This window comes from Lemur catta, chromosome 1, assembly GCF_020740605.2.
Source record: "Lemur catta isolate mLemCat1 chromosome 1, mLemCat1.pri, whole genome shotgun sequence".
Lineage (NCBI taxonomy): Eukaryota > Metazoa > Chordata > Mammalia > Primates > Lemuridae > Lemur > Lemur catta.
In genome coordinates this window covers 184,134,538-184,155,622 of record NC_059128.1, presented here as the reverse complement: position 1 = coordinate 184,155,622, position 21,085 = coordinate 184,134,538, and the positions used below count along the sequence as shown (strand labels likewise).

The 21,085-nt window shown below is 36.4% G+C and overlaps 2 protein-coding genes across 3 annotated transcripts in view; one reads left to right on the top strand and one right to left on the bottom strand.

Moving 5' to 3' along the window:
- Positions 1-4,992, top strand: part of DHX36 (DEAH-box helicase 36) — a 51,048-nt gene extending 46,056 nt beyond the window's left edge. The window contains exons 21-25 of the mRNA XM_045539512.1: positions 209-308; positions 403-493; positions 2,995-3,115; positions 3,806-3,958; positions 4,318-4,992. Of these exons, the coding sequence (XP_045395468.1) occupies positions 209-308; positions 403-493; positions 2,995-3,115; positions 3,806-3,958; positions 4,318-4,503 (651 nt within the window). The 3' untranslated portion in view covers positions 4,504-4,992. The remainder of the gene's footprint in view (positions 1-208; positions 309-402; positions 494-2,994; positions 3,116-3,805; positions 3,959-4,317) is intronic.
- A 781-nt stretch (positions 4,993-5,773) lies between these two features.
- ARHGEF26 (Rho guanine nucleotide exchange factor 26) overlaps positions 5,774-21,085 on the bottom strand; it is a 128,600-nt gene continuing 113,288 nt past the window's right edge. Inside the window, exons 12-15 of one of the 2 annotated variants that reach the window (XM_045539511.1) lie at positions 18,477-18,544; positions 17,111-17,215; positions 16,134-16,321; positions 5,774-5,995 (exon numbers count right to left, since the gene is read on the bottom strand). In XM_045539511.1, coding sequence (XP_045395467.1) covers positions 16,179-16,321; positions 17,111-17,215; positions 18,477-18,544 — 316 coding nt within the window. In that variant the 3' untranslated portion in view covers positions 5,774-5,995; positions 16,134-16,178. Of the gene's footprint in view, positions 5,996-14,156; positions 16,322-17,110; positions 17,216-18,476; positions 18,545-21,085 lie in introns of those variants that run through there. The other variant, XM_045539510.1, reaches the window with a different exon arrangement.

The window sequence follows — 21,085 nt, the reverse complement described above, 5'->3', positions numbered from 1 at the left end:
AAATGGGTGTGGCTACGTTCCAATAAAACTTTATTGACAAAAACAGGTTTTTGGTAGTTTACCGACTCTTGGCTGTAAAACATTGTTTTGCAAAAGTATTTTCATAAAGCAGAGAAAGTTTGCAATTAAATTTATTTTATGAATGTATGCTGTATAGCCCTTACATGTGAAGGGTATTCTAGTTCTGTTTCTTACTATTACTCCCCAGATGCTGCATAACATGAAAGGACAGTTTGCTGAACATCTTCTTGGGGCTGGATTTGTAAGCAGTAGAAATCCTAAAGATCCAGAATCTAATATAAATTCAGGTAAAGCAGAAAACATAGCATAAATAACTTGTTACTGCTGTCCATTGTATCAGTATTTTACTTTTTTTTCCCCTCTGCCTTCCACCCTGAACAGATAATGAGAAGATAATTAAAGCTGTCATCTGTGCTGGTTTATATCCCAAAGTTGCTAAAATCCGACTAAATTTAAGTAAAAAAAGAAAAATGTAAGCATTGAAGATTATTATGAAGTACTTGTAATTCTCTCCTTAAACTTTTGAAATCTTTTAATGTAACAAGGCTTATATTGTAAATTTGTTCTTATTCATATTTGGGCCATATTCTTGTTCTTTGCTTTTGATCACTTAGAAGAAGACAAACTGTGTAGCATAAACATTGCTTTCCTTCACAATACATCTTAGAATCACCTCTTTGATCACCCATTCTCAAAGAATGCTAAAATATGATGCCAGTGTCAGTATTAGAAAAGCTACCTACTATTAAAAACCAATGCCTGGATAGAAGTTACTTAGAGTAGATTTTGTTTCAGGAATTTTTTTTCCTCTCTTATAAAATGGATAATTTTGTAACTTAGCTGTTTGAATAAAATTGTGGTAATCTCACTATTTTGAGAAATAAAGTGTAATATATGTACAAATAGCTTCAGTAGGAATTGGAGGTAGCAGCAAGGCATGTTTTTGCCTAGTAAATGAGCTCATCTAGTAAGGATACAAAGAAACTAAGAGTCACAAAGGCTAGTGATATGGTTGCCACCCTTTTGGAAGGTGCTCTAGATTAGAATCATGTGTCGGGGGTCATTTATAATAGTCAGTGGCCCAGTGCATTAATAAGTGAGTATTTTAATTTGAGGAATATGTCCTAAGGAAGTAATTCCAAATGTTTTTTAATAGCTATATTGCAAACAATATAGATGTCCAGTAGCAGTGGAGAAATTATGGTTTTATAATACCACATTATATGATGTGTCAGCAGGTGAGCAAATAAAAGTCATTGGATAGTAATATGTGAAATATTTGAACTGCTGATGTTAAATGTAAAAGTTGGATACCCTATGGTTATAAACATTAAAAAATACAGATTTTAAAGATAGACCGAAGTGCAAACATTGTTCCTAGGCTGTGGTTCTCAACTGGGGTGATTTTTACCGCTCCCCCCACCCCCCAGGAACATTTGGTGGTGTCTGGAGACCTTTAGGGTTTTCATAACTGGGGAGTACTCTTAACATCTACTAGACAGGGGCCAAGAATGCATTTAAACATCCTATAAAATGCACAGGACAGCCCCCTACAACAAAGAATTACCCGGTTCAGTGTGTCAATAGTGCTGAGGTTGGAGAAACCCTATTCTAAGGTACAAAATCATGGGTAGCGGAGTTTTAATCATTGTGGTTGCATTATCCAGATTTTAAGTGATCCAAGTAGTTTTTTGACATCAGTACTTTGCCAAATTCTTTTCTGTAGTGTTACTTAACTTTACAGTAACTTCACAGAGAGACTCTTTGAAATACAAATATTTCATTACCCGCCCTCTGCCATCCTGGGAGGGCGTTATGAAAAAAATGTAGTTCTTTTTGCATTGGTGCTTTGTTTTGGTCCAGACTAGGGGTCAGAAAATTTTGGCCTATACGCTTGTTTTTTGTACATTTTTATATTAGAACACAGCCATGTCCATTTGTTGTCTGTTTGCTTTCTCACTATACTAGCAGATTTGAGTGGTTGTACCAGATTATAGAGCCCCACAATATAGAGCATAAAATATTTACTCTATGGTCCTGTATAGAAATTTGCCAACTCCTGATGCTGTAGTCATGCAGGGTTGCAGGATGGCATTGGTTAAATTGACATTGGGCTGCGAAAACATAATTTCTGATTTTATTCTAAATATGAATCATGAATATTATTCATGATTTTTTGGTACAAGTATTATGAATTCCTAGAACCTCAAAAAAATGCTCTTACAAACAAATAGGAAGGATTAATGGATTAGGTCTTATGCTATTGTCTAATACAGGTAATTACCATTAACTATTTAAAAATAAACCATCAAATGTCTCCCTGTTGAATAATATTAACTCTTACAAATTGAGGTGAAATGTGTATGACATGACTGTCAACGAAAAGACCCCTAGGAATTGAGAGACTGAACTAGAACTGTGTCAATGTATATTTAAACAGAATGTGTAATTTTTTATTTTATATTCATCTGGGTACATGCTCTGTAAAATTTTAAATTGATCATTTCACAAAGTTATCCTATAAATTGAGGGCTATTTGTCAGTATCATGATTGTCATAGTAAAATGTATAGACTGTTCTCTTGATCTGAGTCACAGCTATTTTATATATTTATTTTGGTGTTTATCCTCCAGTGGTATATATTAACATAATTAAGGAAAAAAATACTCTGTCACTTTACTAAGATGTTGAGATGTTATACCTATAAGAAGAGAATTAGTTATATGATTTAAAGTATTCATATTTAGATAAAATTTTCCGTATATTTTAAAAATTATGCTCTTTCTTCCACTATAAATTTGAAAATTTATTTTTTGCAAAAATAAACTGAATTCACCTGTCGAGTTGTTTAGATTCTAGGCTTTATTGGTTTTTACCAAGCCCTTCTGTCAGTTTTTGAGGTAGTTTAAAAAAAAAAAAAAGAATCCTAGGAAAACTTCTTTTTAACAGACTACATTTTGCCTTTTTTTAAAGGGTGAAAGTTTACACAAAAACTGATGGCACGGTTTCTATTCATCCTAAATCTGTTAATGTGGAGCAAACAGACTTTCACTACAACTGGCTTATCTATCACCTGAAGATGAGGACAAGTAGTGTAAGTTAACATTTAAAATAGTGAAGGGTCTGATCTGAATATCAGTCTGATATTTTTATAAACAAAATTTGTATTTTTTTTCCTTCTGACATGATTTATAACTTTTTTCTGTAAGCAGATAACCTATACTTTTAATTTACAGGTCTATTATAATGGGTCTTTGTATTTTAATTAGTTAGAATAGTTATTTGATTTGTATAATTTTCTTTCAGAGCCTACTTTTTCAAGAAATATTGGCGCATTTTATGGTGTTTACACTGTGTAAAGAATTTTGTTGGCTTGTCACTATACCTTATAAATATTGGTCAGAATATTAAGTGGGATTCTGTTTATTTATATTTTTTTCTTTAGGAAAATAATTTGATGTGATTTTTAAAATACTGAGTATATAGATAAAAATAATTTCAGCTATAATACATTAGTGTTTTAGTTTTGTCGCTCAAAAAATATTTTGTTTGAAGAATGGTGCTATAGTTTAAAACAAAAGTATAAAATATCTATAGTCCCTGAAAATGAAGAATGGCTCATTTAAAATGATATTTCTTCAAAATTAATCTCTAATTACACTAGCAAGTTAATACATAGTTTAGAAGGTACTAATTAATTAATACTGTTAATATTGTTAAATTAATGTGGTAATAACGCTTTCAGACTCCTGAATGTATTAATTCACTGTAATTTTCATTACAGATATACTTGTATGACTGCACGGAGGTTTCCCCATATTGTCTCTTGTTCTTTGGAGGTGATATTTCCATCCAGAAGGATAACGATCAGGAAACCATAGCTGTAGATGAATGGATTGTCTTTCAGTCTCCGGCAAGAATTGCCCATCTTGTTAAGGTGACTGACTTTACGTGATTGTCTTTAAATGTACACATATGTCAGCATGTGGTCTCGTGGTTTTGTTCCAAATGTTATATATATTAAAACTTCTTGCTCTATTTCAACAAAGCAAATAACGTTGAGAAATTGATTCATAGTTTTCCAGATTATTCTTTGAGGTGGTAACAGACTTCTAAATGGCTCAGTGTGCTTGAAGTTTGAATTTAACTACACTTTAGTTGGTTGCTCACTAAATATTTCAATCTTCTGTGCAATAGCTTGTGAACCTCCTTATATCAGCTAAAATCATTTTATTTCTTATATTGTTGGACAATATATCTGCCTTTGTTGAACATGTATAATTTTTCCAACCTTAGGAATTAAGAAAGGAACTAGATATCCTTCTGCAAGAGAAGATCGAAAGTCCTCATCCTGTGGACTGGAAGGACACTAAATCCAGAGACTGTGCAGTACTGTCAGCTATTATAGACTTGATCAAAACACAGGAAAAGGCCACTCCCAGGAACTTTCCGTCACGATCCCAGGATGGATATTACAGCTGACAGCTTTTCTGGGGTGGTCTGAAAATCCCATTTGACAGCCATCTCCATCATAAGTTTAAATTTTGGGCTAGATGCCAAACCCTGGAACATGACTAATTTTCACATGTAAGGTAGAAATCTTCAGTAGGTATTAAAGACTTAATGTGCATGACTTAATGATATCTGTAGGTATTATAAATATACCATAAAAAGCAGTATGTTCTCTGTTCTCTGTTGTGGTCATGTCCACTCTTTGGGAGTATATTCCCCTTATATATATTAAATGTTGTACCATTTGAGAAATTCCTTAATTCTGTTATACAAAATTAATCTTTCTATCCATAATGACTGAGTATAGAACCAGTAAAAATAGAATGGTTAGCCAAAAAGCTGTGTCAAGTAAGAATTTGAACACAACCATATTTTTTAAAATGAAACTTCTATAAGAAGTAAATTAATTTGTTGTAATAAAGCCCAGTATTTAATAAAATGTACAATGTGTAAATCTCAGCTAACTTCTTGGATTGGTTTCTATGTGTACACCTATCGCTTGGTTTGTTTGATATTTTTACTCTTTTTAAAGTATATGTACCCATTTTACATCATTGTCTGTAGCAGTTCAGAGCATGAGTCTGGGGCCTGACTACCTCAGTTCCAATCTTAGCTCTGTCATTTACTGGATGTCTTGGGCAAGTTACTTGGCTTTTCTTTGTTTCCTTTTCGTTATCTGTAAAATACTGTTGGCCCTTAATATCTGCAAGTTCCACATCTGTGGATTCAACCAGCCATGGGTTGAATATATATGGGGAAAAAAAGGTAGATGATTGTGTGTGTACTAAACATGTACAGACTTTTCTTCCTTCTTATTCCCTAAACAATATAGTATAATAACTATTTATGTAGCATTTACATTGTATTAGGTATTATAAGTAATCTAGAGATGATTGAAAGTATACAAGAGGATGTCCCTAGGTTATATGCAAATGCTATGCCTTTTGTGTAAGGGACTTGAGCATCTGTGGATTTTAGTATCCATGGGGGGTCCTGGAGCGAGGACAACTGTACAGGTAACAGCTGTGAAGATGAAGTATGTTAATATGGGTAAAGTACATAAGCTAGTGCCTGGCACATAGAGTATTCTCTCTCAATCTTAATTATTATTTAATGTATAACAATCCATTATAATACACTTTTTTTCATTGCTGCTTTACCCTGTTAGCCAGTGGAAGCTAGTGTGACAACATGTACGTTTTCAGCCCGATCAGATTGTGACAGATACTATTGGTGGTTGTCCAACAACCATTTTGTCGCTTCGAAAGAAAGCTTTCCTTGTTCTGGTGGTTTCCCCGCTGCTTAGCTTTGTGCCTACGTTTGTTGGACCCTCTTCCTCAAGAGCAAATCGGTTCTAAGCCAGTCCTGTGGTCTTATTCCGCTTATTAAGTAATTGGTGAGGCATGTGTATGTGAAGCTCTCCTGGCCAGTGACAGCTGAGAAGTAATCTTCAAGGGGGTGCCTGAGAAAGATTTTTCTCATTAATAGAGGAGGAAATTCTGCTGTTTGGACATTGTCTTGTCTGAATCTGATACTTGGAACTGCTGCAGCCAACTTGTGATCACAAGGGGACACAGCCATAAACTCAGGTTGGCTCAGTGGAAAGACAGAACTCACCAGAGTCCTTTATAATGCTGGTGAGCTGCAGAATTAACCAACTCTGGAACTGCTCTACACATGAACTTATTTTGATATAATAAAAAGCCTTCATTGTTTAAACTACTTTTAGCAGGGTATTAACTTGGCAAAAAGCGTATTAACTAAAATTTACACTATCCATCATTGAGTGTTAACTTGCTGAGATATCCGTTTCTACTGTTTGTTAATATTTTGTGATATTAGTTTTGACCCTTGTCTGACAAAAGGTGTAAAAGTGCTGGACGTACTGCAAAAATAAACAGGAAAAGCATCCTGCTGCACTCTAAAAAAATGCAGATTTTATTGTGCCTTCCCATAAATGCAAGGAAACCAAAGGATTAAGTATCATACAATTACTGGGATGTATTGATAATGCTACGGAGATCTGTTAACAGCACTGGTTCAGGTACTGTTCCCATTTCTGGAAATGTTTGCTACCTGTCATTGCCTACCAAGGGTGTGAATGTGTTGTGAGTCCCAAGTCCGTTTTCTTGGCTGCACTTCTCCCAAAAGTGATCTGTCTCTCAATTCTGGCATTGAGTCATGCCACAATATTGTAGCATACTGGTTTTGCCCCTAAAGTCAAGGTGACCATCTGATCTGGTCTTATTTGCTCTATAAGAGTGTTTATCTTTATGCTTTTTTTCTTTGCTTTTACTGTCTGGTTTTAATTCACAAAGTCAGTTGGCCAAAATGGTCTTGGAAGAAAGCATTTAAAGATTCTGTTAACTCGCATTAGGGAGTTAAAGGGAGAAAAAAAAAATACATATATATATATAAATAAAAGAAAAAGATTCTGTAAAAAAGATTATTGGTTCCATGTTTGCAAACCAATATTTAATCTCCATGTGAATGGGGAAAATGTTCCTGAAGAATTATTTAATAGATGAAGTGTTAACAGAGATTAAAGCGCAGTTACTGTCGCCTCCAATTTGTGTCTTCTCTATAACTGATCAGGATGGAAATTTTAATTCAAGGTGCTATTTATGTTCTGAGGTTTTTTTGTTGTTGTTTACAAAATAGGGCATTATTGGAGTGGAAAATGTATTTCAGATCTAAGAACTGTTTGTTCTTTAGTGGTTTTAAAGAATAAGACATTAAATTAAGAAGGAAAATCTGTTTGTCTTACCATTCTGAGCAGTGCAGAAGATAACTCTTCAAAAAAAAAATAACCCTGAAACAGAAACTTACCTGAAAAAATGAAAGAAAGCAAGCCCAATAATCTCTAAAAAAATGCATCTTTAAAAGTGAGTACATGTAATGCCTTCTTAATTAATTTGGGCAAAAGCTCTAGATAAATTTACATCAGTTATTACAAGTTATTCTCTAATCTTACTGCATTTGTAAAATAAAGTCCACTCTAAAAGTTATGAATTATACAAAAGCTTTAGAAGGAATTTATTTTAGTGCTCCTTCACACAAAGTAAATAGTGGTAAGTTTTCTTCTATTGTTAGCTCTGAGTTTGTGTTTATTTATAACTCATTGTGATGATGTTGTATAATCCTGTTTACAATATGCTAATTGTTTTTAAGTGACTATTTTTATTCTGATTTTAAAACAGTACATCATCACTGAAGAATATTTGGAAATTCAACAAAGTTAATCATCTTACCATTTTTACATTTTAGTATATATGTCCGTACTTTTTGTTAAGCTTTAAGGTATTATTTTATGTATAATAAAACTAACCAACTTAAATGTATAATCAGTGAATTTTGTTAAATGTATAAAAATCATGTAACTACCACCACCACCACAATCTTGATATAGAACATTCCCATCATCTAAAAATGTCCCTTATTTTGCCCCTACTTGTCCCTCTTGCCCCTACTTCTACCCCTCACAACCATTAATCTGCTTTTTGTCACTATAGTTTTGCCTTTTCTAGAATCTCAAATAAATGGAATCCTATGTAGTGTTTTGTGTCCAATGTCTTTCACTTAACATAATACTTTTGAGTTACTCATGTTGTTACATGTATTAGTAGTTAGTTCCTTTTTTATTGTTTAGTATCGCATTGTATGGTTCTATCACAGTGTTTATTCATTTACTAGGTGATGGACATTTGAGTTGTTTTTGGTGTTTTGCTATTAAAAATAAAGCTGCTATGAACATGTATATACAAGTTTTTGTGTGGTTATATGTTTTCATTTCTCTTGAGTAAATACCTAGGTTTAAGATTGCTATATCATATGGTAAGTGTGTTTAACTTTATGAGAAACTGCCAAACTGTTTTTAGAATTGGCTGTACCATTTTATATTCCCAAAAGCAATGTGTGAGGGGTCAAAGTGTTTCACATTCTTTGCCACTACTTTGTATTTTTAGCTGTTGTTTTGTTGAATTTTAGCCTTTAGTGAATGTGGAGTCCTATCTCATTGTGGTTTTAATTTATATTTCTATAATGATTAGTGATGAACATCTTTTCTTTCATGTACTTGTATGCTGTTTTCCTTAGTTGTCTTACACACTTCTATGTGGATTTTAATTTTCTTGCTTATGTGTTAAGTGATTGGGGGATGCAGAAAATGATTATGTACATTCCTTAATGTTGAAAATGCCCAGATGTTTTACTCTTGACTTGGCTGGTACAGTGTAAAGAGTTAAGCCATTGTTACCAAGTGCCAGAAGAGAAAGCACCACTTTCAGGTAGTCATGATGGCAAGAGGTTGCATGTTCACCACGAGGTGAAGACTAGTGCATGAGAAAAAAATATTTCTTGGTGTTGGGAAAGGCAAGAGAGCTAAGGAAAACGGCTAATACGGAAGCACTGCATAGCCAACCTTACCTGTGGATTATATATAGGATCAAGCCAGTTAGGAAACTTCTTTTTAAATTGTGACTACCTTTTCTGGTTCTTAAATTTGATTCATGTCTTAATGATCTGGTATGAATTTTCAAGCAATTTTTTTTCCAAGAAGAAGACAATGAATGGTATATTTCTGAGTCCTTGCATGGTATAATATCTTTACACAATGAAGACGATTAGGAATAAAATTCATTTTAACAAAGTTTTAATGAAATAGTGATTTTCTAGGCCTTCTAGCTGTAGATTTATTTTAAATATTTCAATCTTTTCCATAGCTTCCATTCACTGTATTTTCATGGCTATTTCTCTTTTAAAATTAGATCGGTTATTTTTAGTTCTGGAAGCTTTTTCTTGATTTTCAGGCAAAGGTGTAATAGACCTAGCTCTAATATTTTTGTGATGTCTGAAGTTAGAATATAATGAGGCTAATATACTATTAATAGATCTCTAAATATTTTTAAATTTTAAATCAGTTTAATAAATTTGAATCAAATGACCTCCTGTACTGACAAATATACATTCACACTGATGAAAAATGGTATAAAACAGAATATCAAAAATGAGTTTTAGCCCTAGTTTGCTGTTTTTCCAAGTATTCTTTTTTGCATGAGTTGCTATAACAATACCATAAACTGGGTGATTTATAAAGAAAAGAAAGTTCTGAAGTCCAAGAACATGGTGGTAGCATCTGTCAAGGGCCTTCTTGCTGCATCATGACATAGCAGAGGGCATCCCATGGCTAGAGGACAGGAGCATGCATGTCAGCTCAGGTCTCTTCTTACAAAGCTGCCATTCCCATCATGGGGGCCCTATCCTGATTGCCCTATCTAAGCTTAATTACTTCCCAAAGGCCCCATTTCCAGTCAACATGAATTTGAGGGTTAAGTTACCAACACGTGAAATTTTGAAGACATTCAAATCATAGCAATCACACATTGTTTTTCAAATACTGAGCAAGCACTGCATTCCTGTAATAAACCCCACTTGGGCTCAGCATGTAATTCTTTTTATATATTGCTGCATAGGATTTGGCAATATTTTGCTGAAGACTTTTGCTTCTCTGTTTATAAGGGATACGAGTCTATAGTTTTTGTAAGGTAATTGTGGCCTCAAAATGAGCTGGGAACTAGTGTCTTCCCCATCTATTTTCTGGGATGTAGAATTGACGTTAATTCTTCTTTAAATATTTAGTAAAATTCTCCAATGAAACCATTTGTACCTGGAGATTTCTTTTTCAGAAATTCTAAAATTGGGAATTTATTTAGTAATTACAGAACTATTCAATGTTTTGGTAGTTTGCGGTTTTCAATGAATTAGTCTATTTTTTCTAAGCTCTTAAATTTATGCGTGAAGTTTTTTTGTAGTGCCGCTTTATTATCTTTTTAACGTCTGTAGGATCCATAATGTATCTCTCTTTCATTTTTGACGTTGATAATTAGTTTTCTCTTTTTTTTTTTGGTCAGTCCTGCTAGAACATGTATCAATCATATGCATCTTTTCATTTGTTTCACTGCTTACATAGAGAATACTTTCCTTGCCCTAAAACACCCCTGTGCCCTAAAACTCCACCTATTCCTCCCTCACTCCCCCGTAACCCTGGGAAACTACTGTCTACATAATTTGCTTCATCAATATAGTTGAAGTCATAAAGTGTGTAGCTGACTTTTCAGATTGACTTACTTAGCAATATGCATTTAGGGTTACTTCATGTCTTCTCAGGGCTTGATAACTCATTTCTTTTATTGCTGGTTAATATTCCATTGTATAGATCTAACAGTTTATCCATTAATCTATTGCAGGGCATCTTGGTTACTTCCAAGTTTTGAGTTATGAATAAAGCTGCTATAAACATTTATATGCAGGTTTTTGTGTGGACATATTTTCAATTCATTTGAACAAACACCAAGGAATGTGACTGTTGGATCGTATGTGAGGCATGTTAATTATAAAGAAACTGCCAAACTGTCTTCCCAAGTTGTTTTTGCATTCCCACCAGCAATGAAAAAGAGTTCCTGTTGCTCCATATCATCAATATTTGGTATTGTCAGGGTCTTAGGTTTCAGTTATTCTAATGGGTATAATGGTATCTCATTATTTTCATTTGTAATTCCCTAATCTTAAACATCTTTTCATATTCTTATTTGCTAGCTGTGTATCTTTGGTGAGTTGTCTAGTTCTTTACCCATTTTTTAAATTGAGTTATTTTCTAATTGTTATTTTAAGAGTTCTCTGTATATTTTAGATGCCAATTCTTTATCAATTGCGTTTTGCAAAGATTTCCTCCCTCTCTGTGGCTTGTCTTTTCATTCTCTTAACAGTATCTTTCACAGAACTGAGGTTTTCAATGTTAATCAAGTTCCACTTCCCAATTTTTTCTTTCACAGATTGCAACTGTTAATAATTTTATATCTAAAAAGTCATTACCAAACCCAAATATATCTTCTCCAATGCCATCTCATAGGAATTTTATAGTTTTGCATTTTACATTTAGGTCATAACTTTCCAAATAAATGGATATTTCTTAAATTTTGTTGTTGATTTCTAACCTAATTATGCTGCAATCAAAGAACTCTCTGTATAACTTCAGTTCTTTAAAGTTTGTTGAATCTTATGGCCCAGGAAATAGTCAAATGTAAATATTTTATGTGCTTGAAAATACTGTATATGCTGAAATCATTGCAGTGTCCTATATATGCCCATTATGTTAAACTGTTGTCATTAACATTTTTTACTTTTATTGATTTGATCTACTTTTCCTATAAAATACTAAGAGCTGTGTTGAAGTCTCATGCTATGACTTATGATTTATTTCTTATATTTCTGCCAACTTTTGCTTCGGATAGTTTGATTCCATATTATTGAGAGAATGTATATCTAGAATTTTTGCATCTTCCTGATTAAATGAAACATTCATCACCATGTAGGCAATCTTTTTATCCCAGTTATACCTTTTATCTTAGAGACCATTTTATCTAATATTGATATAGCTCCATGTAGTGAATGCTGTGATATTCTGCCCTGATCCCCCTTCAGGACTGAAGGACCTCCCTTAGGTGCTGGGAGTGCTACCAGGTAACAGCCTCCACCCATCAGCCTCTACAGGAATTGTCCACAGCTGAGGGTCTTATTCAAGGTCATTCCCCCTTTCTGGGGACAGCCTGCATCCTATGACTGGTGAGAGTAGGGTTATAATGGCACAGCCCCCTTGCCAATGCTTCCTTTTCTCTCCCCTCTTCTGGGACCCCAATTTCCTTGCATTCTCCATGTCTCCTCTCTCCATGCTTCTTTGTGAGTAGTATCTTCTGGCCTCATTTCCAGCTCCCCAACATCTCTTTTAACTCTTATCTAATTGGGTGTAAACTTAGTTCCATACTTTCTAGTTGATTGTGTTTTTCAAATTCTTTATCACTTTTTGTAGTTCCTAGTTTTGTATTACATTTTAAAATTTGGCTTTATCTCCATAAACATAGCAAAGATAATTATTTTACTGTCTATAGATATACTTTCTAGATATTCTAGATGACTTTAGTATCTAGATGTTTTTTCCATATCACAATGCCACATCTCAGAGTGTTTATACTGAACCTTCAATTTGATAATTTGCTTTTAGTAACAATTGAGAAATAAGATGATGCTAGCTTCCTTCAGAGAGAGGTTTTGTTTCCTTCTGTCAGGACTTCAATATACTAGAAGCCCAGAAAACAATGCTTTAGGTCTTTCAGGTTCATTCTCTCACTCCAGAGTAAGCCCCTTGGGGACCCAATCCACAACAAAGATTATTAATGGTAGGTACTAAACTCTGACCTGGATTATTTAGCACTGCAAGTCCACCAAATAGCTCTGCCTTTCTGCTGCTTCTCAAAGCCCAGGGAAAATGCAGCAGCAATTTGAGATAGGGGATGAAGCAAAGAGGATGATGCATCTTGCTAATTCCAGAGATGGGACTCCTCATTTCTTACCTCTCCCATCACTAGCATGAGTGAAAATCGGCCAAAGATGTCTTTGATTGGTGTATTCTAAGATAGAGGTGTCTGATTGGTGTTTCCTATTACATCTTTGCTGCAAGGAATGCTGAAAAACTAAGTATCTAGCATTTTAAGGTTTTATAGAGGGTGCTGTAGGCCAAATTGTAAGATGGCCTCCGATCTCCACCCCTCCCTGGTACTACCTCTGTGATTATTTTATATTGCATGGCATGTATATGACCTAAACTGATGTACCCCCATGATGAGCTGAAATAAAAACAAAACAAAAAAATATATATATTGCATGGCAAAGGAATTTTGCAGGTCTAATTAAGGTCCCAAATTAGTTGATTTTGAGTTAATCATAGGGGAGATAATCCCATGAGTCTAACCTAATTATATAAGTTCTTTAAAAGCAGAGTTTTCTCCCATGGGTAGCATAAGAGGGAGTCAGAGAGATTCTGAGTGGGAAAAGGAGTCAATGTATCATTGCTGCCTTGAAGAAGGAAGAAGCTCCGTGGCAAGGAATACAAATGGCCTCTAGATGCTGTGAGCAGCCCCAGCTGACAGCCAGCAAGCAAGTAGGTTCCCCTCTTCTACAACCAGAATGAAGTGAACTCTGCCAATAACAGAAATGAGCTTGAAAGAAGACACCAAGCTCCAGATGAGAAAGCCGTCCCCACAGACTTTGATTTCAGCCTTTTGAGACTCCAAGCAGAGAACCCAGCCATGCCGTCCTGAACTTCTGACTACAGAACTGTGAGATAATAAATCGGTGTTATTTTAAGCCACTAAGTTTCTGGTAATTTGTTACACTGCAATAGAAAACTAACATAGTTGTTATTCTTTGTCTTTCACCAAGATTCACAAGTAGAGAAATTTCATAAGCACAAAGGTTCTGATACTAGGTGACCAAAATTAATGATAAGATATGCTCCAGGGGACAAACAGCAGTAAGGGAACTGTGTACTATTTAAGCTGTTCAGTCCCGCATTTTTGTGGCAACTATGAGAAGCAACAGCATGGCCCATCTCTTAAAAATGTTCCTGTTTTCTAGGGCAGCTGATGCTAGTATATACCCAAAAAGAAAAGATTAGTCCCCTGCAATGTTAGCTACTTAACTCTGATTTGACCAAAAATCCAGGAACTGTACACTTTTAACTGTAAACAAGCTAGAGTAAATGAAATCACACCAACACAAAAAGGCAAGTATATACAAAATCTTTATAAATTCATATATTTTGCCAAAAGTGTACAAGCAGTCTCAAGTTATTGGGACAAAAATGAACATTTTTGTTCTTCACAAATGAAATCACTATACAATTCAGAGAAGGTGTTCATAGCAAATGAACTACATTTGAAAAAAATACTGTCATGTTAAAAACAACACGGTTGAAATTAAACATTGTGAATGTGTTAAATACCTGCCGTATAACAACAAACACTTTAATAACAATATTGATCTCGCTAAATAAGGCTTCCATTTATAAGATGTGTATACTTCCAAAGCTGTTTAACATCTCTACTTATAAATTAATTCACAGGATTCATATAAATGCTTTTTAGCTTCAAATGGGTATTAGCAAAAATAATATAAAATTATTCCCTTGCAAGCAACAAATTTACCTTCCTTCCTAAATAAAATATGGCATTAGATTAAATTACGACTTGTTAGCCTCTCCTCTAAAAAGTCAGTGACATTATTAAAGAGGAGACAGACGACTTGTTTTGCAAACCCCTTTCTGTGGTCCACTGCTATTACTTCATTAACATACTTGCCCAGACCTCCAGGAACTCAAGGCCCAGGAATGTCTTTTACAATCAAAACTATGCACTGGTCAAGACAGCAATCCACAGTCCGAGGGTGAGAAGCCCCCAGGGACAGCACACTGGCTGGCTGCTGAGGTGGCAGTGTGCTGGGTGTGAGAGCCAGAGCACTGGACTTCTGTAACCTTACGACTTGGGTAACCAGTTAGCCGATGGTAGTGGGACGTGTCATACATAGATCTGAGTCTTCCAACAATGTACACGTTGCCAGGTTTTACCCTTTGTCAAAGAGAATGGAGTAGAGAAGGCATATAGCTGCCAGTAAAAATCATTTCTCCCCTCTCAGTCTTCCAAACCCTCATTAGCTCTATGAAACCAATTATTAAAATAACTTTTCTCTCTCCTTGCACTAGTGGAAGAAATAAAGATCTACAGAAACAGTTAAGAGAGACCCCAAATATAGCAAGTACAACCTTTAGTGCAAATATTATAGAATGGATTCCCACTAAGGTCAAAAGGTTTCAGTTAGGTACCATGTTGGTTTCTTGATACCCTTTAAGGCCTAATTTTCCCTTCCTCGAGATTGTTACAGTGTTCCAGCTAATTTCCTATTGGAAACTGGAGTGGGAACAGTTGAAAACCATGCATTACTAAAGGCAAAGCTGCCTCACGTCAGTTTTTTATCAGCTCATTTGGGAATATTAAAAAAAACAGGCCCCCTGTGCTATGCTCAGCATTTTCTCAAACATGCGAATCACCTAAATTTTATGTTATTTAAAGTAGCTTAGGTTTATTAGGCTATACTTATCTAAGACCAATATGGGGTGAGATGGATTAAAAAAAATCCTTTAAGTAAGGCTCCTTACCATCTAATGAGGAAAAAGGTGGCAAAAATTCAAGTGTCAATGTCCCTTTCCTGGGAAGAGGTTTAGAAAAACATAACAGCTCACCTTCTGAACTCTACCAGTTCCTTTAGAAATTAACACAGCATTAGAATCGAGTGTGAAAAATAAGAAGCAGGAAAAATATTTATAAAACTGAACATTCCTTAAAGACATAAAACCTTGCTAATACTGGGAGAACCATACAAAAGGAGATGTTTAAGGAGGAATAGTAGTGTTAGTGAAGTGAGGATAGAGAAAACCAGGATACAGAATCTTATATACATTTTTTATGCCAGAACGTAGTGAAACTAGAAGGAGCTGAGACTGCCTGATCCCTGAAGTGGACTACTCAGTGGCTCTGTGTACCTAAAGGAATCTGCAAGGGAGTGGTTACACAAACACTGAACTGTATCCAGTAGCTGTTCTCCTGAGAGAACAGAACAACCTGGCAAGCTTAAAGGTGAGTGTTTTCATTCTTTTAATTAAATAGGCTGTGATAAAATTAACCATAAGACCAGCCCAGAACCAACCAGCCTACCAGATGTAGTGCAAATCTCGCAGCAGCAAAAGGCCATCTGAGAAGCTACACGTTGGTCTCCAGTCCTAGCAAGCGTCCCATTCTCTCCACATTCTTATCAATTGTAGCTTGGCACGTTATTTCCTTGGCACATTCCATAGGAAACCAGCCCCTTTCTCCATCTCGCAGTCGTTCCCCCTCATACCATCCTGCAAAAATGAACAGAGTCCACATCCAGCAATGAGTATTTGGAGGAATCTTTACTGTGCTAGGCTCCAAGGAGGATTTGGGAAAAGTTGAGAGGCAGCATCAAGGGTGCCATGGATAATACAAGGTGAGAAGAGAGAAATAGGACAGGAAAAGGTTTCAGGGGGGAAGGAATGACATACCAGGGACAGAACATGAGTAGAGGGGCCTGACAAGAAGAGCCTGAGAGAGTATGTGAGCTTGGGCTGAGCTAGGGAAAGGGGACCCTTTGGGTAAGGGCAGCAGGGAAAAAAATTTTTTTTTGAAAGTAGGGAAGAAACTTTGGGGATGAGAACAAGGCCACTGGAAGACTAAGAAGGAAAGAAAACTTCATGTTTCTTTTTTGAATAACAAACCATGTGACTGCATGCATATTCAAAAACAAAAGTGTAGATAAATGATAAAGTGTAGATAGACAAGAGGCAGGTGCACACGAGAAGGTCAAAGGGAAGGCACACAAGGAGAAGGGCTGTTGAGAACAGTTTTCAACTCAAAGTCCCGGAAATGCCTAAGTCATCTTTGGCTTCTGAGAAGCCACTGATTTAGGAAATGAAGTCTTTGGAAAGAGAGAAAGGAATAAGAACAGAAAAGAAGCAAAATTCGCCTTAGAGATGAGAAGTCAGTACACGTGACCACAAACATTAATGCATCAGAATTTGGTATACAGGCGTTAATGACAAAATGAGACTTTTTGGGTCTACGGCATCCTGAATCCTGGACCATCAGTGCCCCAGGAGAACACTCCCACTCACCATCGCTCACACGCTGATAAATGAGGACCACGTCAGCCACCTGCAGGGAGAGTTCATCTGGCTGCTTGGCAGTAAATGATCTAATGATTTCCACCTGGGTCAGTGCTACAACAGAAAAAGGACATAATAAGTTTCCAGCAGCAGAGGAAAAACAAAACATGTATAAACCAATAATGTACATTTACTCAGCCTTTCTCTGCAATTCAGGGCTGGCATTGAAAGAAACAAGTTGGGCTTCTATCAAGAAACAAAATCTTTCTAAGAACTCCCTTACTTGGTTACTTTTCTAGGAACTCTCTTACTTGGAACTCTCTCAGATTTGAGAGGCCTTTTATGATGCATGAATTCCCTCAATAACAGCCTTGATCAGGAGTCATTAGCCATGTCACACAATGAAACAGAAAACAGCCATCATGCTTTAGGGAAACCGAGGCAAAAAAAGTCAGTGATGTGTCAAGGCTGTGCAACTGGTAACAAAATCTGCAGCAGACCCAGCTCTCTTGCCTCTCATCTGGGATGCTTCTTCATCCCAATAGCAGTGCTTGAAAGCTGCTGAAGAGGTTTAGCAGTAAAAGGAGATCCAACCAAAAGCTTAAAAGAAATATTAGCATTCCCCCAAAATGCTAATGTGTGATTTCTTACTTCATTTGTTTTTTTCAAATCAAACTTGATTCTAGGGACCTTTCAAACCTATCACTTTGGCTTTAACTCTAAGCTTAAAAGGTATGATTTTTGAGTGCTCCAGGATAATCAGTTTTGCTGCCCTCATTCTGTGGATTTGACCTTCCAACTAGAATCACCCAAAGAGGCATAACATCAAAGTTAGGGAGCTAATAAGCACACGACACCACCCGTTCCTGGTTCCCTAGAAGAATAAAATACATTTTCTTATAAGGTCAAAAAGAATGATCAAGTAACTTTCTTTTAGGTTAAAAATACTTTTCAGCTTAGATTCAGACTGACAGTACGGAGAAAGCTTAAACATGCAACAATTGCCCATTAATAAATTACAGGTAAAAATTTAAGAGTTTTACAGTTCAAGAAGGGCTTTCAACATATCTTACTTAACCTTCACAATAATTCTGTGTTGCAACTGACTTGCAGATAATTAAACAGGCTGGGGAAGGCTAAGCAATGAATTTCCATGTTTACACAACAAAGAACTGCACCTTGGGTGTGAATTCAGACCCCCCCCGACTTCCAAAGCAGGGATCACACAGTTCTGCCAGAAGGCAGAAGGAAGGAACATTGGAGTTTGACTTATAAACCAAGTATTGTGGTTGTGTAATGCGTTAATGACCAAGTGTCCAGCAGGGGGCAGAGTCCCTCCATGCTCCAGAGCAGGCGTCCCCTCAAAGGAACTTACAAGTTCGGTCCGTGGTCTGCTTCCCGCTGCTGTGTCCCAGGGCGGTTATCCAGCGGGCTCGCTCACTCCTAAACACAAAGGGCAGACCCAGCTGAGAGATTCCAGGTGTTTACACACAGAATGGAGAATGTTCTAGACAGCCAGTGCAAAGCCATTCCCAGAAACCAGGAGAGATTCTCCAGAGAGGTATGGGGATGGCCTTCAAAACAAGGATAAGAGTTATTTAAAAATGATAATCTGGGAAATCTAAAATAGGCAGGAAACTAGTCATCACTGTCAAAAGATTTTTGACAATGAATCTTTTGTCATATGGCAGTTTAAAATTTAATAAAGAGCTAATTACACTAACACACTACAACCACAAAAAAAAATATTTAGCACACTCATAATATTCCAATGTTTAACATTTCAAAAAGGTAAATTTCATTTTTAAAAAATCCTACCTAAAGCAATTTCTCTGCTATCTCCCCTTCCCTTCCCACACACTCAAACCATTTTGGATAAGATGAGAAACTTGACATGTTTAAAGCTATCTCATCTCTCATACAACTAATTTTGCCAAATATGAACCTTATTGAAACAAATTCTTTGACCACTTTTAGACTGTTCTCAAATGCTAAAAATGGTTTAATCAGTACAGGGAAAAAATTAAAAAAAAAAACAACCCAAGACTTTTTATACCTAAGCTATTGACATGAAATAAAATAATTAAAGGATCAAAAGTTTCAGATATGCAAGCACTGCTCTACAACATAGCCCAGTATTTTATTGAGAATCAAGTATTAGGATTGTAATTAATTAAATAACCACATACACACACTTTTAAATCTCTTAAGGAACAATCCTTAAACCCATACTACATGTCAGATACAGGGCTTGACATCCATTGTTTCACGTAATCCTCCCAAAAGCCTGTTTGAAGGATGTGAAGACAGTAGTTCAGAGGTACGCGATTCAAACCAAGGCCAATTTCCACTACACCACTCCACCTCCTTAATAAAAATACCTCTATGCCCAACACTTGAAAAAAATCTCTTCTCCCATAACAGCCTGCATCTAAGATTCTCATCACTGTCACCCCATCTTCTCCCCACGTCATCCCTCCATCCAAGCAGGGTGGGCGGCACCCTGGGCCACAGCCTTTCCTGTCCCTTCCCTGTTTCCACTCAGCTATCCCTCCTCATTTTTGCCGTCAATTTTTTAAAATTAGTACCATACATAAAATAATCTGTGTTCATTGTAAGTGTATCCAGTCCTGTGTTTACTTACGTATACCCACATACGCACACTGCCAGATCAAGATATAGACGCTCTAGGCAGTTCCCTTTTGTCCCTTTCCAATAAATAATCTCTGTCCAAAGTTAACTGCTATTCTGATTTCCATTACAATGAATTAATCTTTCCTCTTTTGTACTTTAAGAAAATGAAGTCCTATAGCATATATGCTTTTGTATTTGGCTGCTTTTACTCAACGTGTCCACTCAATACTGAAAACCCAAGTCTCACCTCCTTCAGGCAGCTTCCTCTGGTAAGCAAGCCCACCTTCCATCCCCAGCCCACTCTGACACTCCTGTTCCAGGGCACCCCTCTGCATAGCTCTGTCACACTGCTGGTCCACAGCAAGCCTCGCCCAGGCAGGCGTCTTACCTATTTGGTTCACCGCATTATCTCCAGAACACTACCTGACACGTAATAGGGGCTCAGTACACATCTGCCAACGAATGAATCATATCACCCACTGCACACTGAACCCTGATCATTTATTGACTTGTCTGCTTCTCTCACTAGGCCATAAACCCTGGGAGGGCAGGAATTAGATCCTGTTCTAAATAATATCATGAAGCATTTATGTGTCAGGTATAGGATTAAGAAATCTGCAGATACCATCTAATCTAATCTTTACAACAATCTTAGAAACAAAATATTACCATTATTATTTCCATGTTTTTCAAAGGATGAAGCCAGTTTGGAGTGTTAAGTACCTGCTCCCAGGCAGTCTGGGAGCAAGGAGGTAGTGTTTCCTAGGAGGAGCTTACAAAATAATGGGAGAGGGCAGAAAGGGTGGAAACCATGGTATCCTGAAAGGCAGACATTTCAAAGAATAAAAAGAGGCCCCGGTCAACCTGGTGTGTCAGACAGTAATATGCACAAGTTATACAGAAACTGATGACATTGTCTGGCTTTTTAAAACTTTGTCTCTCTCTAAAGAGGATAAAGGGCTTTACAATGGTTTTATAAGAAATGAGTAAAGCACAAATTCCTTTAAAATAACCCCCAAGCAAACACAAATCTTTGATGGCATCTCTTTGTTGGGATAAATCTATTTTTACTCAGGTTCAACTGGAATTTCCAAAGTAGTAAGCCAACTGAAAACTAAATACCCTACAGATGGAAGAGTTGCTCACCAAGAGAAATCTAAAATGATTGATTTGTGTCTCTACATGCCATACCCAGACTTGGACCACCACTGCCATCTTTACACGGCCCACGCTGCTGTCCTCCTAGAGCACCTTGGAGCCACGTGGAACCAGCGAAGCAGATCTTCTCGCACATATGACTTTCTAAGTAAAGCCCGTCTCTGGCATCGAGTGGCCAGTTTCAGCAATGGC